The 27,151-nt window shown below is 41.1% G+C and overlaps 1 protein-coding gene across 12 annotated transcripts in view; it reads left to right on the plus strand.

The window, feature by feature from the left end:
* Nucleotides 1-27,151, plus strand: part of LARP1B (La ribonucleoprotein 1B) — a 105,614-nt gene that overhangs the window by 23,575 nt on the left and 54,888 nt on the right. For all 12 annotated transcript variants that reach the window (XR_013766176.1, XM_079153664.1, XM_079153665.1 and 9 more), the window contains 3 exons: nt 1,774-1,948; nt 7,086-7,252; nt 9,178-9,534. Coding sequence is in view for 11 of the 12 variants with exons in the window: in XM_079153664.1 (XP_079009790.1) it covers nt 1,774-1,948; nt 7,086-7,252; nt 9,178-9,534 (699 nt within the window). In the remaining variant the exon portion in view is untranslated. The remainder of the gene's footprint in view (nt 1-1,773; nt 1,949-7,085; nt 7,253-9,177; nt 9,535-27,151) is intronic.

Genomic DNA, 27,151 nt, shown 5'->3' on the forward strand with positions numbered 1-27,151 from the left:
ACAGCCCTGGCAACCAGTGGCCCACCCTTTGTTCCCGGTAGAGTGTCAGTCACATAAGGAAGAGTGGGCATCGCGGCCAGTCTGCCAGCCCTTGCCTGGGCTCATCGGGTTGCCGCGTGTCGCTGGTGTGCTCTGGGTTCTGCTGCCTGGCGCTCGGCGGCGGGGCCTCCACCGGTGGTGCACATCCTCTTTGCACCTTGAGGGTCTTGGGCGTGAGAGCTTGTGGTAAGGCCTTAGGGCTCTGTGGGCGCTCTGTCTGTGGGGTGGCAGCCGCCCCCGCATGCTGGCCCTGAGCGGCTTTGTCCTTCTGTATTTCCACCCCTACTGATGGAGCCGACCTCAACTCTTGGTATCACCAGGGGTTTTTGGTCCTGGGACTTGAACCCAGGGGCATTTATCCCTGAGCTACAGCCCCAGCCCTTTTTTATTTTCATTTTGAGACAGGGTCTTGCGAAGTTGCTGAGGTTGAATTTACCATCTTCCTGCCTCAGCCTCCCAGGCCGCTGGGATTACAGGCGTGCTCCACTGTGCCAGGGGTCAATTTTTAAAATAATGAACATGTTATAATTTCTCATTACAATTAATTTGTATTTCCCTACTGACTGATGTTGTTGATCATCTTGTCGTGTTTTCCATCAGTGTACCTTATGTGTTGGAATATTTGTTCAAATCAGTGAGTTTGCTCAAAATTTTTTTTTTTTTTTTTTTTTTTTGGTGGGGGATACTGGGAATTGAACTCAGGGGCACTCAACCACTGAGCCACATCCCCAGCACTATTTTGTATCTTATTCAGAGACAGGGTTTCACTGATTTGCTTAGCACCTCACTTTTGCTGAGGCTGGTTCTGAACTTGCAATCCTCCTGCCTCAGCCTCCTGAACCGCTGGGATTACAGACTTGTGCCACAGTGCCCGGCTCAAAAAAATTTTTATCAAAATGTTCTAAAAAGTAAAACATTTAAGAGTTCTTTATTCTGGATACAATTTTTTTTTTAATGTATATTTTACAAGTATTTTCCCCTAATCTTTCGCTTCTCTCTTCATTTTCTTAATCAGATTCTATGAATAGCAAGGTTATTTTTGTTTGTTTTGTGTGTGTACTGAGTACTGAACCCAGAGGCCCCTCTGTCACTGAGCTACATTGTGGTCTTTTTATTTTAAACTGAGGTCTCAACAAGTTGCCAGGCTGGCTGTGATCCTCTTCCAGGCTGGCTGTGATCCCCTTGGGTCAGCCTCCTGAGTTGCTGGAGTTACACACCCAACTGCTTTTGTTCTTTTTTTTTTTTTTTAATTTATTTTTATTGTAAACAAATGGGATACATCTTGTTTCTCTGTACATGAAGTAGAGGCATACCATTTGTGTAATCACACATTTACATAGGGCAGTAGTTTTTGATTCATTTTGTTATTTTTTTCCCTCCCCCCACCCCTCCCACCCCTCTTTTCCCTTGCTTTTGTTCTTAACAGTTAATTCATCAATTTTATTTATTTGTTTTCGGTACTGTGGATTAATCCCAGTACCACTGAGCTACATCTTCAGCCTTTTAAAATATCAAATTTATCATCCTCCTGCCCTGGCCTCCCAAGTTGCTGGGACTACTATGAGGACCCTGTCTGTGCACTTTGTTTCATGGATATTTTTAGAACCATGAACTGCAATATCTATTATCTGTTAACTTCACGTTTTGTAATTTTTAGGTTATTAAAAATATAAGGCTTTCAATGAAAAATTTTCAAATATAAGTCCTATAATAGCTCAAAATTCTTATTGCTAGGCCCTGAAGGACAGCACAGAAGTAGAAGTTGTGGATGAGAAAATGAGGAAAAAGATAGAACCAGAAAAATGGCCGATCCCGGGCCCTCCTCCCAGGAGTGTGCCACAGACGGACTTCTCCCGGCTGATCGATTGTCCGGAGTTCGTGCCAGGCCAAGCCTTTTGCTCACATACAGGTAACAGCTTGTCTTCTAGAAACAGCAGGATGAGAGTGGGCTCTTTGATCCATTTTACCTGTCTCCTCTTAATTGATTTAGCTTTAGTAGGAAAATTAAACTGCATGACTTTGATCCTCCAAATTCTACTTACATTGTCTCCCACACCATTATGTAAATAGGGATCTAAGAACTGTGGGTGAAGCTCTCTCATGTTCTTGTTTTTAATTTATATGTGTACTGTCATGTGTGGAGTGTTTACTGATCTTCTTTTAATTTTGCTGAATGTCTGTGGATACTGTGCCAGTTTTCCCTTATAGGATTGAGATAGGCTCAAGTGCAATACAGGAGGAGGGGGTAGCCTTCCTTTAATTGTTAAATGTGCACTTTAGCCTTGTCTTGCAAAGACAGGTGACCCACATTCAAAAGCAGAATCGAGGTTCTCTTTAATCTGGTGGTGTTTAGAATTTCCAAAACCTGCTTTAGTGTTAAGGATTTTTCCTGGATCATTTTTAAGACATTCCCTCTGGGAAAAAAATGTGCTTCAACTTTTCAGTCAGGGTGATGATCTACTGAGGCCCCGGATGTCATCTGTGGGAATGTGCAGTGGAGCAGGTGACTCACTGAAATGCACTGTAAACACTGGAGCAAACCGTGCTGCAGAGATGGAAGCCATCAGCCTGCCTTCTGTGTGAGAGTGTCCACTGCCCACCCCGGGCAGCACAGCAGTGGAGACCACCACCTCTGCCACGACGGGAGACAGAGCCGGGGACTGCTGCTGGCTTCCAGGAGCTGCCCGCCCTTTTCTGTGTGACTGGACTCAGACCGCGTGGCTGCTTTATTTGCGGGGAAGCTGACTCTCATCGCTGTGGATGCACTGCAGGTTCTGTCTTTGTTCCAGGCAGATGTCCTTGTGTCCAGGTCAATAAAGCAGAGAGAGAGAGGACGGCGTGGCGTTCCCAGCCTGCCAGGCCCTTGGCTCTTGATCTGCCCTTTGCCATGGTGAACATCGCATAACTCACGTGTTACGGTGTTTCACATGGACTGTAAGATCCATTAATGTGGACATTTGAGGGGTAAGAAATTGAAGAAATAACAAGGGTATTTTTTTCCATTATTCTTCAAAATGTATTTTTGATACATCAGTATAAGTCCTGCCCATCAGAAAAGCATTAATGATGGACAGTTTCACAGAAATCTTTATCTCACTTCTTTGTCAGCCCTGTGCTTCCACTCCCAGCAAGCACCTTGGGCAGGTGTTTTAAAAGTTGAAGAAATGTGACATTGTTTGTTTGCTTGTTTTTTAAAGATATAATGGCTGATTGTAAAAGTTAGATTTATTTATTGTGTAAACTTGGGTCCAAAATGACATTTTTAACCAGCTTATGAGCAATCATTGGTAAGTTGGATAATATAGAAAATACTTTTTCCACAGGATAGTTAATTTAGGTCAGTCAAGTTGGTGATGCCTGTCCATTAACCATTTATGCATTATTAATAAAATTACAAGAATAAAATCATAATGTTCTGTATATTTTGTGTTCTTTAACATACACAGATGGATGCACATACATATTTTTCTCTCTGCACAAACAACAGTGTGTGTTAAATAAATGTCATACATTTTACGATTTTTTATCTTACACCTCAGAGACCAGATAGCAAACAAAATGATACAAATGTTCTAAGAATTATGCTTTCATCTTAAGTCATAGGAATAAATATGTAAATCACCTGTTCCCATGATTTCCCAGTTTTCTGACCTTAATGATTCCCTTGTGATAAGAAAGCCTAGTTTCCTGGATCAGTGGAAAAGTAATGTGTCACCAAAAATGTGCAGTGGAACTAAGGAGCAGTGAGTGTCTACTGCTAGTGTGTGTTCCCATAGCTAGAGAAGAGTGGTGGGACTTCATGCCCTTTCCATTCCGATTAGGAGACCTTAAACTTCAGAAGCAGCCCTTGACACAGGCCCTCCGAGGACGTAGAAATGTCTAACATGGGTGATTCCCTTCATCAGTTGTTCTTTTCCTCTTTGGAGGTGGCTGGGTGTGCACAGGTTGACGTTTGCACTGAGCAGGAGACGTGGGTGCGCCACACCAGGTGCATTGTGGGAGGGCTCTGCTCTTCCACCCTTGAAGAATGCATGCGTCCAAATGGAGGCCAGGGACCTGGACATCTAATTATTTTTTTTGTTGTCATTTTTTAAAAAATGTGTGAGAAGTTCTCGTGGTTATTGAGTAATAAACTGTGGGATTTCTTTTGAAACTCTATGTGCAGAAATGTTCTTGAAAGTGCCCCACATAAAATGGTCTTCAAGGAACACAGTTACCCAGAGCTGTGATCCTCCCTGGGTTGGGGGAAACATAGCAGTACTAAGTAGATATGGGTGTATGTGGTGATGTGTCTTTATAGGGTCGAGTTTACAGTTTTCATTTAGGAAAAGCAGCAAAGATAAATTTACTGTGTTCTCACAAATTATGACCTGAGTGTTAAAAAAGTGTGTCTAAATAATTTTGTCTATAAAAAATTTAATGTCTGGAAATCCAAATCATATTTAATCTCACTTCCTGTAGGAATATTAGGCATTTGCTATTATCTTTGAATTTAACTGATGTATAGTTTGAAATCTTTTCATTGTAGGAGAAAATATGGGTGCAGAAAGCCTTGCAGCATGTATGTATGCCATGAGAACCATAACATGAAACCGTTGAAGTTGCATTTTAAGACTGACCCAAATTTGTCTGGCCCAAATTCTTTATTTTATATCATTCCACTTTAAGCATATATGCTGTGAATATAATTAGACACTTAATGGGGGAAGCGTAATTCAAGCCTAAAGAACATTTAGAGATGATTATATAACAAAATGTTAGATTGGTGTTAAATGATTAAATTTCTACATAAAAAATAATAGCTACTGGTTTCCCTGCCCATGGCAGGTGCTGTCATTTATACATGGGTTATATATAGTGATTTAATTAATTCTCAGCTATAGTCATATAAACAACTGAGTCAGTCCCCAAATACAGTCAATGGGATAGTAGTTTTCTAGTTTGAAGGCTTTATTCACTGTATGAACATAGAGTTCTCTGGAAATGTCTTTCTCATTCCGCTAGCACTCTCAGTGAGACAGTCTACCCGTGTTTCTCTTGTACTACTTCTGTGAATGAATCAGCAATAGATGTACCATTAAGAAAATTGCAGAGCAGCAGTGTCCAATAGAAATATGTGAACCATACATGTAACTCCAAACACTGTAGTAGCCTTAAAAGCAGAAGGCTTTTTTTTTTTTTTTTTTTTTGCAGTGCTGGGAATCGAACACAGGGACATGTGCTTGCAATGTAAGCACTCTACTAACTGAGCTATCTCCCCAGCCCCAAAAGCAGAAGACATTTAATTTTAATAATACTTTTATAGGGATTTTAATTTAACTTAACGTATTCAAATATTATTACAACATATGGCCAATAAACACTTTGTTTATTCAGGGCTGGGTAACAGGTCTTTTTCTGGTGTATGTTTTACGCTGGTCCTGAGCACGTTTCAGGACTGGCCATGTTTCAGGTACTCAGTAGCTGCATAGAGCAAATGCCTCTCACTGAACAGGAAGAGTATTGACCACAGTACCACTGGTCCGTGGGGAAGAGCCCAAGGCCATCTGATTCCTACTGTAGAGGCTGAAGTAAAACCTGAGGACATTCTCAACTGGGTCCTGTGTGCCTTGAATTTAGTAAATAAAATGATCGTTGATGTTAATTTCAGCTTTCTGCAAGTAACGTGGTGGTAGCTTTGTGGTGTTTTCAGTAAACTGACTTTGATGGGTAAATAGTGATATTCAGCAAACATTCTAAAAAATAAATTTTGTGTATACTTGAGTTTTACATGTTGCAGTATGTATTTTTAAAACATGAGGTCTAAAGCAAGTCCATGGTGCATCTTTTGACACAGGATGAAAATATAACATGAAAACATTTTAAAAATCCTTGTTCAAAACAAGTACACATTGCATCTTCTGATCCAAGTATGGAAATATTACTGAAAACACTTAATATTCTTTGTTTTTTGAAAAATATTTATTAAAATAATAATTTGGTTAGTCCTGGTGGCACAGGCCTGTCGTCCCAGCCAGTTCTGAGGCTCGAGGCAGGAGGATCGAAAGTTGGAGGTGAGCCTGGACAACCTAGCAAGACCCTGTCTCCAAATAAATTTTAAAAGGGCTGGAGATACAACTCAGTGATAAAGCATCCCTGGGTTTTATCCCAGCACCACCAAATAAATAAAACGTTGAATTTAACTTATAAAGTATAGGTTTAAAATGAATCGCAGAAGGATAGTGTGGAGGAAACAAGGACTTCTGAATTCCCTCAGTTTTGTTTTTTTTGAACCCAGGACTGTCGGCCACTGAGCTACATCCCCAGCCCTCCCTCCCTCCCTCCTTCCCTCCCTCTTTCCTTCCTTTTGAGACCGGGCTTCACTAAGTTGCTAAGGCTGGCTTTGAACTTGTGATCCTCCTGTCTGAGCCTCCCAAGCTGTTGGGATTACAGGTGTGCAGCACCGTGCCCAGCTAAATTCCCTCCGTTTTTTAAACATAATTTTGGAGCTGTGCACTTGAACGTGGTGACAGCGTCTCTGTTTTGCAACATTCAGTCTTAGGGTAGGAAGTAGGACCCTGGTAGGAAGCAAGCCCGGACAGGCCAGGGAGCATGAGGCGGAGCAGTGGTGGAAGTGACTTCTGGGATAAAATACGTATTTAGATCATGGCTGAACGACACTGTGAGTCCACAGTGTAATCATGGCTTATATTTTTAATCCAAGGTCTCACAGATAACTTGATTCCCAAGTTGACTTTCTGTTGTAGATGACTCAGTGACACTGTCGAGATGCTGGAGTGAACGAGTGTTCTGTGCAGCGGTTGGTGGCAGTCCTTTAATTTTTTAGCACCTCTGCTTTTGAATATTTGTGCGTGTGTGCGAGTGTTGGCTGAGACTGACCCAGGGCACGGCCGTGTTGGGCAAGCACTCTGCCACGGGCTGCATCCCCCGGCCCTTCGTGTTTGGAAGTCACTGGGAAGGTTTATCAAACCAACTTAAGGAAAACAATGAGAATTATTTTATAAGTAAGAAAAACCATTAACTATAGAACTGATTTAAAATTTTAGAGTCTGCCCCAAATTCTCCAAGAATTGGAAGTCCACTGAACCCAAAGAAAAGGACTGAAACAAGTCACCTTCAAGCAATGTCTGGAGGTCTGTCTACCAGCTTGCCTGACTTGGACTCAGAGCCTTGGGTGGAGGTGAAAAGGAGGCACCGTCCAGCGGGATTAAAGGTCAGTTGTTACAGAGACACCCTTCGAGAATTTTCCATTGTTGGATACATATGCAAGTTTGGGAACATTTTAAAAATCATAAAATTTGGAATTGTTGGCTTTTAGTAGAAATTTATGAGTTACTGTATGTGCAAAGTAAGTTACCTCGATTTCTAAGAAACGGGGGTCAGACCCAGGGACTTGCACGTGCTAGGTGCGTGCTCTGCCATAGAGCTACACCCTGAATCCCTTACCTTTTATTATTGAACATTATTTTAAGATATTTTCACTTGGTTCTCTTTTTTGTGACTAATTTAAACTTTAATAATATCTCTACAAAGTTGAAATCTCAATTTTGAAGTTATACTCGTTAATTACTTGGAAGTTTCTTAGGGCACATACCAGGCATAAACATTTTTGGGTGATTTAATGTACAGAAGGAAGAGACAAGAGGCTTGATTTCTTGGGGACACATGAGGAAGTCAGACGGATACTGCAATAGAAAAGGGACATAGAAAAGATTCTTGTGCTGGGCGCAGTGGTGTCCATTTGTAATCCCAGTCACTCAGGAGGCTGAGGCAGGAGGATGGTAGTATTGTGTACTGAACCCACGATTTTGCTGTGCCGAGCAAGCACTTTACCACTGAGGTACCTGCCCAGCGCTCTTTATTTACTTATTTTTAAAACCAATAAGAGTGTCTCACTAAGTTGCTCAGGGTGGCCTTGAACTTGCAATCCTCCTGCCTCAGCCTCTCGAGTAGTTGGGATTACAGGTGTGCACCACAACATCCAGCTCAATGTACTTACTTACGGAATGACCGTCTTATTTATTTGGTGCTGGATTCATTCTTTTCATTGCAGATAATCATGCAGTCAGGTCCTCTTCATCCCCAAAGCTCTTAATTGTCTCCTTAGAAATCGCAGAAGAATTTATGTTTGCGCAACACATTTAAACAGAAAGAAGTGGAAATTTGTTTCCAGAGTTTGCCATTATTAATAGTTTGGTGTTTATTCTCTCAGCCTTTTTTTTTCAGGTACCTGCAAATAGGCTGTAAAAATATATTTAGTATTTTTGAAATATAATCACAGTTTAACAACTCGCTTTTCTTTTTAGTAAAAACACCATGGTGAGGTTCTGTTCATGAGCAGTTCGCTCCATGGGTCAGAGTTGTCTTCACCGTATCGCCCCCGTCCCTGCCTGGAACAGTGCCATGCTCATGCCGTCAGTGGACAGGGACAGGAATGGGGAAGGGAGGGGTCATCTTGCTGTAGGGAATGAATCTGAGCTGAAGGACAGGACAGCTGGCGAGTGGCCCGATGAGGTGACGGCCGGAAGAAACGCTTCCTTGAGCTGGGAGTCTCAGATTCGGTAGCTGTGAGGGGCTAGAGCTCAGGGCTTGGCCTGGCGGAGTTCTGCGGGACCGTAGACCTTGAAATCTGGCATTCTGGTGAAATTGACATTAAAACGGGGCCAAGGAAAATGGGCACGAGGGGCCCAGGGTTCCACTGAGAAACTGGCATCACTGCTGTGAGGTACAAAGGGTTCAGACTTGGGAAGGCCACGGACTCCAGAAGTGACAGGACTGCGGTGCTAGCCCTGGGGTGAGTTCCTGGGCCTGATCTCCCATCTTGGGCCTTTGCTTCCTCCCTGGTAAAAGTCGTTGCCATGTGATGGATCTCTGAAGACCAGCTCAGGTCTAAATGAGTCTTTCATCCTCCTTTTACTCAACTCTGTGTTTCCTTTGGTTTTGAATTTCACTCGGCCTTTAACAATTGCTTTTTATTCATTGTGCCAGAATAGTACTAGCTTAATTCTCTTTGACAGTTTGGCTGCTGAACTAGCGATTCAGCATACAAGCTTGATTTTTCTTGTAATACCACCAGATGGTGTTTATTTTCAAAACGATGGGGTAATTTTTATACTAAAGACTGATTTCTTCCTTCAGGAATTAGCACCTGTACCTGATGAGGCCTCAGATGGACTGTGTCTTCCGGGAGAACCAGAAGAACTGGGTTTCTTATTTGACGAGGAGATGGAACAAATAGAAGGACGAGAAAACACAATTACTGATTGGTCTGATAATGATTCAGATTATGAAATCGATGACCAAGATTTGAACAAGATTTTGATCGTGACTCAGACGCCCCCGCACATGAGAAAACACCCCGGAGATCGACCAGGCGGCCACCAGACGGGGGCGAGCATTACGTCAGAACTTGCCAAAGTGATCAGTGATGGCCTGTACCATTACGAGCGGGGTCTGTGGACGGAGGAAGGTGGAAACACACCCGCCCTCGCACAGGTAACCTCCTCCGGCCGGCGTCTTTCTGCTGGCAGCTTGCTCTGATTGTATGTCGCCGCCTCTGTTTTCTTAAAATTGAGGTTTTATTTTATGAAATTTTGAATATAAATAAATCATATTGTATTTGAAAAATTCCTGGAAATATATTTGATAGTCATAATCGGAGGAATACTTTAAGATGACAGCGAAATGAATTGTGTACTTCAAAAAAGATCAGCACTGACTGACTAGAACCCTTGCTTATTTCAGGTGAAAATAATAAGAAGTCCCTTTCTCATATGAAGGAATTAAAAACTGAAGTTCTTACGCCAGGTCTCTCACCCCCACCCCATTAAGTCCAGGGCCTTACCTGGTTAGGCAGGCACTCGACCACTGAGCTGCGTCCCAGCCCTCTTGAGGACAGCTTAGCTTCCTTGCTGTCCCGCTCCCCATCCTGCTGTGTGACCAGGCAGTGGTGGAGAGGCTGTGTTCACGACCTGGGTCTTCCTCTGCCTAGCCTGAGCTACACACACTAAACTAGTGGAGGCAGCATGGATAGGCTGTGCAGGACTGAGCTGGACGGCCCCTCTCCTTGTCCCATCCTCGTGCTGCTAGGGATGCTACTTGGAACCTTGCTCCAGCTTTTATCATCTTGCCTTTCACCTCAGGCCTGACCCCTGAGTTATTAAGTAGTTATTAAGGTGAATTATTAGAGTGAGCTGGAGCAGTTCACTAGTTACTGCCATTTATTCCAATGATACAGTTAGGAATAAAAAAGATCATCTTTTGCCCTTAACGCCACCCCAGAGCCCCGCATCTGTTTGTTGCTGGGGTAGGAGGGAAGCTGAGCGGTATGTCCTACTAGGGAGTGGTCATGGTGAGGAAGAGTCGTGGTTGCTGGAGGAGAGTGGGCGTGGCGCCCTGGACTGGGCTACTGTCCCTGGGCTTCGCGTCATGGGCTCCTATTCCCACCTCTTCTCCGGCCCCGGCCCTTTTGAAGGACCCGTCTCAGGCCGAGCCTGAACAGTCCCTGCCTATGCTTTTGCTGTGGCAAGGGAAGTGTGCTTTATGAGGTTCAGAGTCGAAAGTCTTTCCTTGAATACACATTCCTATTTTATTTGTGATACTTGGGCTTCAGGGGTAATGTAATAAATGTAATAAGTTCTGCTAAATAACAGGTTAAACACGGCTCCCTCTGCTCCTGCCTCCTCCCGTTGGGTGGCTTTTCATCATAGCGCAAGTTCCCACCCGCCGTCCTGTGTTCATTCTTCTCTGATTGAGCACATGGCACTAAGATCTATGAGGCTAGGCCTTTTTAGTTCATTTTGTTTACTAATGTCTCTAGCGCTAAGAGACTTTCTGGCACACATACTGCTCAGTTCATGTTTGTTGAAGTGACAAATGAATTATGATGAAACATTATGCACTAATCAAAGGAACCTCATCCTTGTATACTGTTGGTCCTGTGGGGAGATATTTTCAGAGTTCCAAACAGCAGACTTGTAAGCCAACTTGAGAAACATGCACTCACAGGCAGTTATTTGTCTTTAAACTGAAGAGTAGATGGTAAAGTTAAGCATTGCGTGTTGTGTTACTAGGGCAGCTGCCACCTTTGTCCATCGAATGACCATGGGAAAATGATCTTAACTACACAGCTTTAAGCCTCATGGGTATGTTCACAGGTGTATTGCATCTTGACCTGATTCTTACCTGCATTTCCATCCTTTAACTTACTCCTTGGTTCTGATTCTGTGCTGAACATGTAACTACTGATTAGACTTACACTGTCCCTGTGCGTCTATTTAGAGGGGAGGGGACTCAGCCATTTAACACGCACCTTACTGAAGGCCTACTGTGTTCCACATGCAGCATGCTGTCCCTGGGCTTGGAAACATAACAAACAGTCTCTCTACACACCTGGAACTTGCAGATAATTGGGAGTAGACATTAAAATAAACCCACAATAGGTACTTAATCACAAATCACAATGCATTTAAAAAAATTTTTTTCAGTTGATGGACCTTTATTTATTTTATTTTTATGTGGTACTGAGAATCGAACCCAGGGTCTCACACATGCTAGGCCAGCGCTCTACCACTGAGCCACAACCCCAGCCCCTGCAATGCATTTTCTAAAGGAAAAACCAGGATGCTCTTGCTTGCTCGTCAGGGAATCTCGAGAGTCGAGTGATGGTGAGCCCTGAGGTGTGGGGAGGGAGGGCTTGGTGGGAGACAGTATTCCAGGAAGTGGGAGCAGTAAGTGCCTGGGATCCCCAGCAGGAAGCATCGGGCATCTTCAGAAACCAGGAAGTCAGTTCATCTGCAGTTTGATATAAAAAGGCGGTTGTGGCCCTGTCGGCAGGACTTAGATCACACTAGAAGGGGCTGTGTTACACAGTGGGGGATTTATCCCGACTTCAAGGCGGGGCTTCGTGCAGCTGGGATCTGGTCTTACTTTTAGCAGACCTCTTCGTTGCTGGGCCAGAGAGTGGATGGTGTGAGGAACTGAGAAGCCAGAACAAATCCTGGCAGGAGGTCCTCAGGAAGCTCACCGTCCAGGAGATGGACGTTGGTAGCTGAAAGTACCTGGGGGCAGAGAAAATATAGAAGACCCACCTAGACCTGAACCCTGATGGCACTGTAGGGGGAAGGGTGTGTTGTGGACGCCTAAAACCAGCTCCCAGAGGAGAAAATAAGCAGGCACGTCGTAAACCGGGTGGGCTGAATTAGGAGTGAAAAGAAAGCCAGACTGATCGGGCAGCTTCCGTGTGTCTGGAAGCTATGTTGAACTAGACCAAAGAGTGAGTAGGCTGTTCCTGACATGTCCCTTACTGCCTAAGTCAACTACAGTGGCCACCTAATAGATGAGAGAACATCTACTTAAAATCTCCAAGGAGGGCTGGGACGAACGTAGCTCAGGGGCTAACGCGTCTGCCCCGCAGCCACAAAGCCCTGGGTTCAACCCCCAGTTCCAAAAAAAAAAAAAAAAAAATTATCCAAGGATGTGCAAGGTAGGTGTTGCTAAAGCAGTGGACTACCAAAGCCAGTTCTGCCATGAGAGCCACTGTGGGGTTTGAGTTAGCCTAACTCTGCAGGAGTGAGCCACTGTGGGGTTTGAGTTAGCCTAACTCTGCAGGAGTGACCCAGAGTTGGGATTCCAGTGGGAACCCTTGGTTTAAATCAGTGCCCAGAAGGAACACACTGCTGGAGAAGAAGCTAATGTGCGTTTCCACCCGTTCTCCTGGGGAACTTCAAAGAATATTTCCTTGATTGTGTGGAGCAGAACAGGGAGGAAAATACTTGAACTAGAAACTAACCATACAATCAAAATTCACACGGCCAGGGTGACTGAAGTAACTGGTAGCTGTAAAGTGACGTGGATCGGAGCCTGTGAGTTTCACAGACACCTGCCATATGCAAATGCAGCTCTGTTTTGAAAATGTTCACCTTCATCCTAGAGGAGGTGTTTACTCAAGTTATTTTATAAAGAGAGTGACAGCTCACAAAGTGAAGACGACCACATGCGAAAATGAGCAAGAATAATGATGCCAGCAGGATCATACCTTAACATAAGCAAGGTGATGTCATTACTGAGCACAACACGGAGTATCACATCACTGTGTTGGAGGAAACAGGAATGTGCAGAGAAGAAGAAATCCCAAGAATGGCCATAAAAACAGATCAAAGAAAGGCAAAGAATATATGAAAAGACAGTACAGAGTGTTCTGCACAATCTTTGCTGTGTTTGGTGAGTTTCAGATCACTTGTATATGGGAACATAGAGTGGGTTTTATTATAAAACCTTTTATATTTGAAAAGAAAAGGTAAGCAAGCAATGAATTTGAAATAGAGAAAAGGTCTAAAATACACACATAGTTAGAGTTCCAGAAGGAAAGAAGAAGGAGAATGGGGCAGAGTCAGTATTTTTAAGAGGCGATAATTAGGGCCTATTCAGAACTGAGGAGAGTACTACAAGTACTCTGAAGCCCTGGAGAGAAAACAGACCACTTTCCAGGAAAGGAGAATCACCAGACAGTGGACCCCTGACTTCTCAACAGTAGCAGATGAAGCAGACACAAAATGGAATTATAGCTTTACTATGCCCAGGGCAAATAACTCAACATATAATTGTAGGCCTTGCAAAATATCTTTTAAGCAAGAAGGCACGATATAAAAAGTTTTCACCAGCAGAGTCTTAAATGAAGTGCAAAAAGTAGCAGTCACCAGGCACAGCGGCAAATGCCTGTGATCCCAGCTACTAGGGAGGCTAAGGCAAGAGGATCACAGTTTGAGGCCAGCCTGGGTAACTCAGTGAGACTCTCTCAAAAAGGATTTGGGGATGTAGCTCAGGTGTAAAGAGCTTGCCTAGGGTATGCAAGTCCCTGGGTTCAACCCCCAATACTTAAAAAAAAAAAAAAGTTATTCCAGCTGCCAGAGATTCAGAAAGGACAGCAGAACAAAACAAGTGATAAATGTGAGTACGCCTAAATGAATAGTTAATGCAGAAGATAGTTTTGTTTCACAGATTTAATAACATACTGAGAGAGAGCAGTAAGTGAATCTAGTATCTGTGGGTATTTTATGTCTGAAAAAGGGTTATTTTTAAGGTTAATAAGGTCTTCATACTGCAGTTTGAAGCACACTCATTTATAAACGCAGAGGGCATGACCTTTAAATGAGAGAGGCGCACACAGGAACGGGCAAGGCAGTGACGAGGGCTGAGCCCTCGGTAGCATGAGCTAGGTCAGGTGGCATCCCCGCACTGGGGGAAACAGGCAGGAAGGGTGGGCCTGCAGGGCATGTAGCACAAAATAAGGTGATGCTCTTAAACTCCAAGTGGCTAACGCAGAAAGATCATCACGGTTTGTTAAGTACAGCCAGTTACTTATATGTGACACAGGAAAAAGACCAGAAAGCAGAATGTCGCTTTCCAGCAACTGCCCGTCTAAAGTTCGTATGGAACCTCGAGCGACCTCCCTTCAAAGGCAGAGCAAAGTGGAAGGACTCATACTTACTGGTTTCAAAACTATAGTGCCCAAGACAGTGGTGCTAGCATGGGATAGACCTGTAGGTAAATGGAATAAAACTAGGAGTCTGGAAGGAAGTGTGTGTCTGCTCTTAACTGATTTTCAAAGTGTCTAGGCCATTTGATGGGGTAAGAGTAGTTGATTGAATAAGTGGTGCTGGAGTCAACTGGAGGTCCATATGCAAAAGAATAACATTGGACTCAACTCACATCATGTAAAAAATAAACTCAAAACAAACTGCTTGTTTAATTATAAGAGCAAGAATTATGGAACTCTCCTTGATGATGACGTCACGTTGTTTTTGTGGTGCTGGGGATCGAGGCCAGTCGTGCCCACACTGAGCTTGTCTCTGCCTGGCTGAGCACACCCCCAGGCCCTCGACTGGTCTTTGACAAAGGCAGTAGAGTGAGGAAAAGAGTGTTTCCAACAAATGGTGCTGGGACAACTCGACATCCACATGCAAGCTAGACGAGACACATCGTTCTCAACAATTCATGCCAGGGAATCATAAACCTGTAAAATACAAAACTGTAAAAATCCTAGGAGAAGAACCACAGAAAATCCAGAAGCCCTTGTTCTTCATGACTTTCTACACAGCATGAAAGCATGATCTATGAAAAAGATGATCAATAAGCTGGTCTTCATCAAACTTAAAAATGTACATCAAGCACTCTAAAGAAAATGAGAGACAAGCCAAAGACTGGGGGAGAATAGCAAAACAGATCTGAAAAAGATCTATTATCCAGAACATGCAAATATACAGAGACCACTTAAAAACTCAGTAAAAACAACAAACCTGGTTAAAAAATGGCCAGAAGACCTAAACAGACACTTTTAATCAAAGATAATAAACATATGAGAAAGAAGAAAATCCAGAGATGCTTCCTGTCCTATGTCACTAGGGAGTTGCTAATCAAAATAGCAGTGAGATGTAACACCCTTGTTAGGATAGCGAGAAACCAGAATAGTGACAGCCAAAGGCAGGCAGGAAGTGGAGCAATGGAGGCTCTGATCCCTTGCTGACGGGAATGGAGTCTTGCAGTCCCGGCAGAAGGAAACCTGACAGTTCCTACAAGACTGAAAACATTCTTGCCAAGCAGTCCTTGAGATCTTAAATGAGTTGAAATTTATAACCACAGGATAACCTGTATGAGGATGTGTATAGCAGCTTTTCCATAATTGCCACAATTAGAAGCAACAAAGATGTCTTTCATAGGTGAATGGATAAACTGGAACAGGGCGAACTCACTCATTGTGATGAACAAATGAGCCGTCAAGCTGAAAAGGTACGGGCAAGCCTTACGCTCGTCACAGAGCGGAGGAAAGCCAGTCGGAATACGCTGCATGGCATTCCCGAAAAGTCAGAACTATGGAGAGAGTACAAAGATCAGGGCTTGTGGAGAGGGAGGATGAACAGGCAGAGCAGAGAGGATTTTTAGGGCAGTGGAACTATTCTCTATGAAACTAATGGTATGTACACGCGTTAGCTATGAAAGCCCAGAGTGTGTACCACCAGTGCAGTGTGGACTTCAGGAGGAGATACTCTGTCAGAGTTGGTTCTTCCTCTGTAACCAACATATCATTCTAGCACCACATGTTACTGGTTGGGGAGGAGGTGCTTGTGTGGGTGCTGGGGCTAGATGAGAACACTCTGCTTTGTCTTCATCTTTGCTGTGGACCCGAAACTATTGCAAAAAATGAGATATTTTTAAAGAAACACATTAAGATAAAATACTTGTGAAATGTATACCTGGTAAAGGACTTGTGTTAGGAATATATGGGGACAATTGTAATAAGATAACCCACTCTAAAAATGGGCAAAAGACTTAAATAGACATCTCTCCAAAGAAGATACACTATGGCCAACAAGCCATAGGGAAAAATTGCTCTGCATAATTACCCATCAGGAGATTGAAAGTCAGAATCACAGTGAGGTACCATCTCATGCCCACTGGGATGACTTTTTTTTTTTTAAACCCAGATGCTAAGGCATGTGGAGAGGATGGGAAAAATAGAGCCCTCATTGCAGCCCTGGTGGGAAAGGTTAAACAAAGTTACCCTATTACCCACCAACCCTATTCTTTTTATGTTAACCAAGAGAAACAAAAACTTGTGTCCACACAAAAACATGTTCACAGATGTTCATTGTAGCATATTAAAAAGTGAAAACTCAGATTTTCAACAAGGGATGAATGTAGCATGTCCACGTAATGGCTATTTGGCAATCAAAAGTAATGAGGTCCTGAGAGACGTTCCATCATGAAAACACTGTAAAGACAGTAAGTGAAAGGAGCCAGCCACAAAGGACCACGCAACGTCTGAGTCCGCTTACGTGAACTGTCCCGAACAACCAGATATGTACTCACAGTGAAGATCTGTGGTTGCCTCGGTTGTGGGCTGGGGTGGCTGGTTAGGAGGAAGCATGAAGTGATGCTAGGCGACATTGGGTTTCTTTGGGGAATGATGAAAACATCCTAAAATTGCTTGATAATGGGTGCAAAACGGTAAGAAAAATGACTTAATCTTACACTTCAGTGGAGTGTGCCACTAGTGAATTATATATTACTAAAGGAGTCATAAAAAAACAACAGAAGCTGAGTATGGTGGGGCATGCCTGTGATCCTAGTTACCTGAGAGACAGTCAGGTGTGCCAGAGCCCAGAAGCTCAAGGACAGTCTAGGCAACGTAGCAAGACCTTGTCTCAAAAATAGATAAATAAATGGGAGCATCCCATGTTCATGAATGACTTAATGTTGTTAGTGTGTCAGTATGACCCAAAGCAATCTACAGATTCAGTAGATTCCTCAAAATATAGACAGCATATTTTTTTTTTATGAAAAAGAAAATCCTATCCCAAAGTTCATGTGGAATCTTATGGTATCTCAAATAGCTGAACATTCTTGAAAAAGAATAAAGTTGGAGACCTCACACTTCATGATTTCAACACATGGTACAAAGTTAGTAATCAGAACATCAGGTACTTCCATATAACAGACATGGACCAATGAAATAGAAGAGCGCCCAGAAATAACCCTTCATATAGGTGCTCAGGTGATTTTTTTAGTACGCGCTCCAAGACCAGCCAATGAAGAAAGGAGTCTCTTCAGATGGTGTTGGAAAGATTTTGTATTGACAAGTAAAATAATGAAGTTGGGCTCTGACTTCACAGCATTTATGGATATTAATTCAAACCTGAAGTTTTAGAAGATTACAAAGAAAGGGGAAATGCTTCCTAAAATTGGGTTGATCAGTGGTTTCTTGGATCAAAACTGTGTTACACAGGCAGAGAGACTGGAATTCATGAAAGTTAAAATTTTCATGTATGAAAAGATACAGTCAGCAATGAAAACCCAACCTAGGGAATATATTATAAATCATGTGATCAAAGATTAACATCCAAGTGTATAAAGAACTATAACAACAAGAATACAATCAGTTTCTAAAACCGGCGAAGGAGTTGTTTAGACAGTCCTCTAAAATTATATAAAAATAATGTTCAGAGCTCAGCGTAGTGGTGCACACCTATAATATCAGCTGCTTAGGAGGCTGAGGCAGAAGGATTGCAAGTTTGAAGCCAGTTTCAGCAATGAGAGACCCTGCCTCAAAAATAAAAGTACTGGGGCTGGGGATATAGCTCAGTTGGTAGAGTGCTTGCCTTGCATGCATGGTTCAATCCCAGCACCAATAGATAGATAGATAGATAGATAGATAGATAGATAGATAGATAGATAGATAGATAGATAGATAGATAGACAGACAGGAGATGTAGCTCAGTGGTATAGTGCTCACCTAGCATGCTCTTGGCTCTGGATTTGATCCCCAACCCTGAAAAAAATAAAAGTTTATAAGCTTTTGAAAAGATATTCAATTTTACTACACAGTATAGAAATGCAAATCCATTGTGCAAGTGAAAATCATGGTATTTTCCATTCAGATGATGTCCATTAATGACACTAAGTGCTTACACTAATGTGGGGAAATTGGAATCCCATACACTGTTGATGGGAATGTAAATTGGTGCAGCCAAAGTGGAAAGAAGTTTGGAAATTTCTCAAAAAATTAAGCAGAAATACCATGTTATCCAGCCATTCCAATTCTACATGTGCATCCAAAATAATTGAAGGGCCCTTGAAAAGATCTTTGCACATCTTTGTTTATAGCAGCATCATTCACAGTAATCATGAGGTGAAAGTAATCCAGATGACCCTCAAGAGATGATGAACAAAATGTGGTATGTACATGGGGTAAAATATCGTTCAACCTTAAGCTTGCAGAGGAAGGAAGGCCTACCTCGTGCTGCAGCATAGGTGAACTTTATGAACTTTATGCAAAAAGAAATACCCACTTGGAAAAAGGCAAACACTGCATGTGTTCACTTACGGAATCTCTAAAGTGGAGGAATTTACAGAACCAAAATTAATGGTTTCTGCCAGGAGCTGAGGGAAGGGTGAAATGGGACATTGTGGAATGGGTTGGCTATAGGGTTTCCATTTTGCTGGATAGAAGACATGTGTTGTGTAGATAGAAATGTGAACACACTTAGCACTACCAAACTGCACACTTTAAAAAGTTAAGATGGTGAATTTTATGTTTTATTCACCTAATTAAATTTAAAAAAATTTGAAATCTCTCCAAAAAAAAAAAAAAAACGGTAACCAAATGAAACATACTGATATCAGGCAGAACAGATTTAACAAACTAGGCTTGGAGACAGGAAGGATTAATAATGCTGAAATGTGTCATGATAGTAAAAGCCGAGGTCTGTCAGAAAGGTATGATTTAAAAATTAGTGTATTTAATATCAAAGCTTCAGTTATATGAAGCAGATCAAGAACAAGTCTACACTCAGTGATTTAATTTACTCTCTAATTAAATAGGGGCTAATCAGACAATAAAACAGGAATAATTCCAGAAATCTCTCTGTACCCAGAATTGCAGAGTATATGATCTCTTGAGCATTTCTGTGGTTCTGTGGTTTAAAAAGTGAATTTCAACAAGGGGAATTAAGCTAGCAATTAATAAAAATGTAAAAGTAAAGTAATAATTCCCTGTGTACTTGGAAACAATGATATATTTTTATATACCTCACTGCTTAAAATAAGCAGAATCCAATGAATCGCACCAAACACACGACAGAGGATTAGTCATCCGAAAGCTTAGTTTTTTTTTTTTTTTGAAGAGACTGAAACTTAGGACAAAGGAGAGGAAAGCGAATGTTTCATATGGAAAAATAGGAGGTAGTATTACCATCATGTAGGTATTTTGAAAGATGGTTTGGGTCAAATTTGAACATTTATATTAGGGCAGATTTTTAGAAAGATACACCAGTTTCTAAAACAATAGGGAAAAAATCCAAAGAATGATATAGCCATTTTTTAATTTTAATTTTTACTTTTAAGATTTTAATTTCTTTTATTAGAGCTTTACAGTTATACATAGCAGTTGGGTTCATCCTGACAAACTCATAAATGCGTAGAAATCAGTTTCAGTTCATGATCCCCAGGTTTTCTCCCCGTTTCCCCTCCCTTCCCCTCCTCTCCATTCTCCTTCCTCTACTAGACCTCCTTTTGCTCATCTAGTAATTCCTATTCGATTGGTTCTGTTATCTTATCCTTACCTCCCCCTTTCCTTTATTTTACTAACTTCTGTGTATGAAAGAAAACATTCAACCTTTGAGTTTCTGAGTTGAATCAGACAATAAAACAGGGATAATTCCAGAAATCTCTCTGTACCCAGAGAGATTTGGCTTGATATTTTCCATATCTATCCACTTACTAGCAAATGCCATAATTTCATTCTTTTTAAAATGCCATAATTTCTTAAATTTATTGTTTTATTTAAATTTTTAAAATTTTTTAACTCTTATTTTTACAGACTGCATTTTGATTCATTGTACACAGATACACAATGAAATTTCATTTCTATAGTTGTACACGATGTAGATTCACACCATTCATGTAGTCATACGTATACATAGGGTAATACTGTGTCATTCTACTATCTTTCCTTCACCCACCCCCGTCCCATTTTTCTCTATGCCATTCAAACTTCCTTCATTCTTCTCTCCCCTCCCCCCCCAACTACCCCCCCTCGTTAAGTATCGTCATCCACTTATCAGAGAAAACATTCAGCCTTTGGTTTTTTGGCTTGGCCTATTTCACTTAGCATGATATTTTCCAACTTCATCCATTTACCAGCAAATGCTATAATTTTATGCTCCTTTATGGCTGAGTCAATTCCATTGTGTATATATACCACAGTTTCTTTATCCATTCATCAATTGAAGGGCATCTAGGTTGGTTCCATAATCTAGCTATTGTGAATTGAGCTGCTATGAACATTGATGTGGCTGCATCACTGCAGTATGCTGATTTTAAGTCGTTTGAGGAGTGGGATAGCTGGGTCAAATGGTAAGTCCATTCCAAGTTTTCTGAGGAATCTCCATACTGCTTTCCTGAGTGGTTTCACCAATTTGCAACTCCACCAGCAATCTATGAGTGTACCTTTTCCCCCACATCCATGCCAACACTTATTATTGCTTGCATTCTTGATAATAGCCATTCTAATTGGAGTTAGATGAAATCTTAGGGTGGCTTTGATTTGCATTTCTCTAATTACTAGGGATGATGAGCATTTTTTCATATATTTGTTGATAACCTTGTATCTTCTTCTTTGATCTGTCTGCCCAGTTCCTTAGCCCATTTACTGATCGGACTCTTTGAATTTTGGGTGTGAAGTTTTTTAAGTTCTTTATAAACTTTGGAGATTAGTACTCTGTCTGAAGTATGTGTGGAAAAGACTTTCTCCCACTCTGTAGGCTCTCTTTTCACATTATTGTTTCCATTGCTGAGAAAAAGCTTTTTAGTTTGAATCTTTCCCTTTCTTGATTCTTGCTTTTATTTCTTGCACTATGGGGGTCTTGTTAAGGAAGTCTGGTCCTACGCCAACGTGATGGAGATTCTGGCCTACTTTTTCTTCTATTTGGTGAAGGGTCTCAGGTCTAATTCCTAGATCCTTGATCCATTTTGAGTTTGTATAGGGTGAGAGATGGGGTTTAATATCATTTTACTGCATGTGGATTTCCAGTTTTGCCAGCACCTTTTGTTGAAGAGGCTATCTTTTCTCCATTGTAAGTTTTTGGCACCTTTGTCTAGTATGAGATAACTGTACATACGTGGGTTCGTCTTATGTCTTCTATTCTGTACCATTGGTCTACCTGTCTATTTTGGTGCCAATACCATGCTGTTTTTGTTACTATTGTTCTATAGTAGAGTTTAAGGTCTGGTATTGTGATACCTCCTTGCATCACTCTTCCTGCCCAGGATTGCTTTGGCTATTCTGGGTCTTTTTTTCTTCTAGATGAATTTCATGATTGCTTTCTCTATTTCTATGAGAAATGTCATTGGGATTTTAATTGGAATTGTATTAAATCTGTATAGCACCTTTGGAAGTATGGCCATTTTGATAATATTAATTCTGCCTATCCAAGAATACGGGAGATATTTCCATCTTCTTAGGTTTTTTTCAATTTCTTTCTTTGATGTTCTCTAGTTGTCATTGTAGAGGTCTTTCACCTCTTTGGTTAGATTGATTCTTAACTATTTTATTGTATTTTTTTGAGGCTGTGGTGAATGGAGTTGTTCATCTCATTTCCCTTTCAGATGTTTCATCACTTATGAATAAAAATGCTTTAGATTTATGCATGTTAATTTTATATCCTGCTATTTTGCTGAATTCATTTATTAGGTCTAGAAGTTTTCTAGTGGAGTTTTTTGGATCCTTTAAATATAGTCATGTCATCAGCAAATAGTGACAACTTGAGTTCTTTTCTTATTTATATCCCTCTAATTTCTTTAGTCTGTCTAATTGCTCTGGCTAGTATTTCAAGGACGATGTTGAACAGAAGTGGTATAAGAGGGCATCCCTGCCTTGTTCCAGATTTTAAAGGGAATGCTTTCAGTTTTCCTCCGTTACGAATGTTGGCCATGAGTGTACCATAAATAACCTTTACAATGTTGAGTTATGTTCCTACTGTCCCTATTTTTTCTAGTGTTTTGAGCATGAAGGGTGTTGTATTTTGTCCAATGCTTTCTCTGCATCTATTGAAGTAATCATATGATTCTAAACCTTAAGTTTCTTGATGCGATGAAGTACATTTATTGATTTCTGGATGTTGAACCAACCTTGCATTCCAGGGATGAACCCCACTCGATCATGGTACACTCTCTTCTTACTATGTTTTTTTTAATGCAGTTTGCCAGAATTTTGTTAAGGATTTTTGCATCTATATTCACCAGAGATATTGGTCTAAAATTTTCTTTCCCTGATGTGTCTTTGTCTGTTTTTGGTATCAGAGTGATACTAGTTTCATAGAATGAGCTTGGAAAGATTTCCTCCTTTTCTATGTCCTGGAATAGTTTGAGGAGTATTGGAATAAGTTCTTCTTTGGAAGGTCTTGTAGCACTCAGCTGACAATCCATCTGGTCCTGGGCTTTTCTTGGTTGGTAGGCTTTTGATGTCTTCTTCTATTTCATTGCTTGAAATTCATCTGTTTAAATTGTGTATGTCCTCCTGGTTCAGTTGGGAGGATCATATGTCTCTAGAAATTTGTTGATGTCTTCGATATTTTCCATTTTGTTGGAATATAGATTTTCAAACTAGTTTCTCGTTATGTTAAGTATTTCAGTGGTGTCTTGTCATGATATTTCCTTTTTCATCACGAATTTTAGTAATTTGAGTTTTCTCTCTCGTCTTTGTTAGTGTGGCTAAGGGTTTATCTATTTTGTTTACTTTTCAAAGAACCAACTTATTGTTTTGTCAGTTTTTGAATTGTTTCTTTTGTTTCAATTTCATTGATTTTAGCTCTGATTTTAATTATTTCCTGTCTTCTACTACTTTTGGTGTTGTTCTGTTCTTCTTTTTCTAGGGCTTTGAGATGCAATGTTAGACCATTTAGTTGATGACTTTTTATTCTTTTCTTGAATGTGCTCCATGCAATGAATTTTCCTCTTAGTACTGTTTTTATAGTGTCCCAGAAATTTTGATATGTTGTTTTGTCATTCTCATTTACCTCTAAGAATTTTTTTATCTCCTGCCCGATGTTTTCTGTTATCCATGCTTCATTCAATAGCATATTTAGTCTCCAGGTGTTGGAGTAATTTATGTTTTTTATTTTATCATTGATTTCTGATTTCATTCCATTATGATCTGATAGAACACAAGGTAGTAACTCTGTTTTTTTGCATTTACTGAGGACTTCTTTGTGGCATAATATATGGTCTGTTTTAGAAAAGGATCCACAGGCTGTTGAGAAGAAAGTGTACTTGCACATTGATGGATGGAATATTCTATATATGTCTATTAAGTCTAGGTTATTGATTGTGTTATTTTCTATGGTTTCTTTGTTCAGTTTTTGTTTGGAAGATCTATCCAGTGGTGACAGCAGTTTGTTAAAGTCACCCAGAATTATTGTGTTGTGGTCTATGTGATTCCTGGAATTGAGAAGGATTTGTTTGATGTACAGGGATGCACCATTGTTTGGGGCATAAATATTTACTATTGTTATGTCTTCCTGATTTATGGTTCCCTTAAGCAGTATGAAATGTCTTCTTTATCCCTTCTGACTAACTTTGGCTTGAAGTCCACTTTATCTGATACGAGGATCGAAACCCCCACTTTTTTACTGAGTCCATGTGTGTGGTAGGTTTTTTCCCATCCTTTCACCTTTAGTCTGTGGATGTCCTTTTCTATGAAATGAGTCTCTTGCAGGCAGCATATTGTTGGGTCTTTCTTTTTAATCCAATCTGCCAGTCTATGTCTTTTGATTGATGAGTTTAAGCCATTAACGTTCAGGGTTATTATTGAGATATGATTTGTATTTCCAGTCATTTGGGCTTATTTTTGGTTTTTAAGTTGGCTTGGTTTCTCCTTTGAGTGGTTTTTCTCTAAGGTAGTTCCTCCCTTTGCTGACTTCCATTGTTGTTTTTTATTTCCTCCTCTTGTAATATTTTGCTGAGAATGTTCTGTAGTGCAGGGTTTCTATTTGTAAAGTGTTTTAACTTTTGTTTATCATGGAAGAATTTTATTTCGTCTTCAAATCTGAAGGTTAGTTTTGCTGGGTATAGGATTCTTGTTTGGCAACCATTTTCTTTCAGAGCTTGAAATATATTGTTCCAGGCCCTTTTAGCTTTTAGGGCCTGGGCTGAAAAATCTGCTGATATCCGTATTAGTTTCTCCCTATATGTAATCTGATACATTTTTCTTATAGCCTTCAAAATCCTATCTTTATTTTGTATGTTAGGCATTTTCATTATAACGTGCCTTGGTGTGGATCTGTTGTGTTTCTGTGCATTTGGTGTTCTGTAAGCCTCTTGTATTTGATTTTCCATTTCATTCTTCAGTTTTGGGAAATTTTCGATATTATTTCATTGAATAGGTTGTTCATTCCTTTGGTTTGTGTCTCTCTGCCTCCCTCAATCCCGATAATTCTTAAATTTGGTCTTTTCATGAGGTCCCATAGATCCCACAGTTCTTAAGAGTTTCCATTCATGATTTCTTACCATCTTCTCAGTTTGGGCAACTTATTTTATTTTATTTTATTTTTTTGGGTGCTGGGGATCGAACCCAGGGCCTTGTGCTTACAAGGCAAGCACTCTACTGACTGAGATATCTCCCCAGGCCCCTGGGCAACTTATTTTTAAGATTAAATACTTTGTCTTCATTGTCTGAGGTTCTGTCTTCCAAGTGATCTATTCTGTTGGTGATGTTTCCGTTGAGTTTTTGTTGTTGTTGTTGTTTTTTTTTTCCATCTATTGTTTCCTTCATTTCAAGGGTTTTTTTTTTTTTCTGAGAATCTCTCTTTGTTGAAATGATCTTTTGCTTCCTGTAGTTGCTCTTTCAAGTGCTTATTGGCGTGATCATTCATTGCCTGCATTTGCTCTCTTATCTCATCCTTTGCTTCACTAATGATTTTAATTATGTATATTCTGAACTTCTTTTCTGACGTTTCTTCTACTATGGTATCACTGGATTCTAGTAATATAGAATATAGGTTTGTTTGGAACATTTTCTTCCCTTGTTTTTTCATGTTCTTCACATATGTTCCCCTGTAGCAGTGCAGATCTGGGAATTGCAGTTTCCCCCCTATAGGCTTATAGGTTTCCAAAACCTCTTCTTTAAGGGGGAAATCAATATTAGCAATGTCTAGAACAGACAATATGCAGGCCTAAACCAAATAGCCCCTATGAAGACATTAACAATATTGTCATAATAAACTGAGAGAATGAGTTCAATTGTTACCTACAGTATGACAGATAGATTTGCAATAAGATCTGTAGTTTCTAATGGAGGACAAAGAGGATGGGGCGGTGTAGGATACAACTGTTAATGGGATGAGAAAAGAGTACATAGAAGTTCTAGATTGTAGAATGAGTTAAAGTATAATCAAAAGAAGTTTTGTTAGCATGAAAAAAGGTAGAAAGAGACTCTGAGGAAACAGGTAAACAAAAGGAAAATAGAGCAAGAAAAGTAAAGAAATAAAAACTTAAAAATTTTCAAAAAGGAGGAAAAAAAAAAAAGAAAAAAAATGTACACTCTGTCATACAGTATTCAAACCTCCCAGTCTTCAGTAGCCTGACGAATGAGAGGTACTGACAATGAGCTTCCAGTCTCCAGTAGGCGTCTCAGGATGGGATTTGCCCACCTAAAGATGGGAGATACAGCTTCCAGGATTATCCAACTTGGTAGCTCTGGCAAATGGGGAGCTGCAGCTCGGGGGGTGTGGGCGTGGTTGCCTGGGGGTCCTGAAGGTGGGGTGGCGGTTGGTCGGGCAGGGCTCCTGGACATGGGGTATGGTCGATCTGGTTGAGGGGTCCTGGAGGTGGGGCACGGTCTGTTGGTCTGGGGGTTCTGGTGGTGGGGAGTGATCAGTCGGTCCCGGGGTCGGGCTGAGGGATCCTGCTGCCCTGGCTATTGTCTCAAAATGGTGGCAGCCACATATAACCAAACCTGCGGGTTCTGTGACAGGGGACTTGCAGGCAAGGGCAGGCAGCTGTTGATCTGCTGGTGGTCTTTGGTCGGTCTACAAGCTACAAGCGGATGATTGGCAGGTGGACCTTAGGCGGTGGGTGATGGGTAGGTGAAAGGCAGGAGATGGGTAGGCAAGAGGCCTGCAAATGGGCAAATGGCAGATGATAAGTGCCAGTCAGTGAGCAATCTGCACTCGAAAAGTTGTCGATATGCTGGCGGACTGTGGGTGATTGCTGTGGACAAACGGGGTAAATGGCAGGGGACTGATAAGCAGCAAAGACTGCCTCACAGAGAAACAGATATCCTCTGCTTGAAACCCGAGTTACGGTGCGACAAGGAATGCAGCCTCCCTCTATTTCGCCATCTTGGATCTCCTCCAATTTTGTTTCTTAAATGGCTGAGTAGAACGCCATTGTATATATGCACCACAATTTCTTAATCCATTCATCTATTGACAGGTACCTGTGTTGATTCCATAATTTAGCTTTTGTGAACTGAGCTGCTATAAACATTGAGATGGCTCTGTTGCTGTAGTATGCTAAAATTTTGCATCTTTTAGGAAAAGGGAGTGGGATATAGCTCAGT

Source organism: Sciurus vulgaris (genome assembly GCF_902686455.1).
Source record: "Sciurus vulgaris genome assembly, chromosome: 9".
NCBI classification, from domain to species: Eukaryota; Metazoa; Chordata; class Mammalia; order Rodentia; family Sciuridae; genus Sciurus; species Sciurus vulgaris.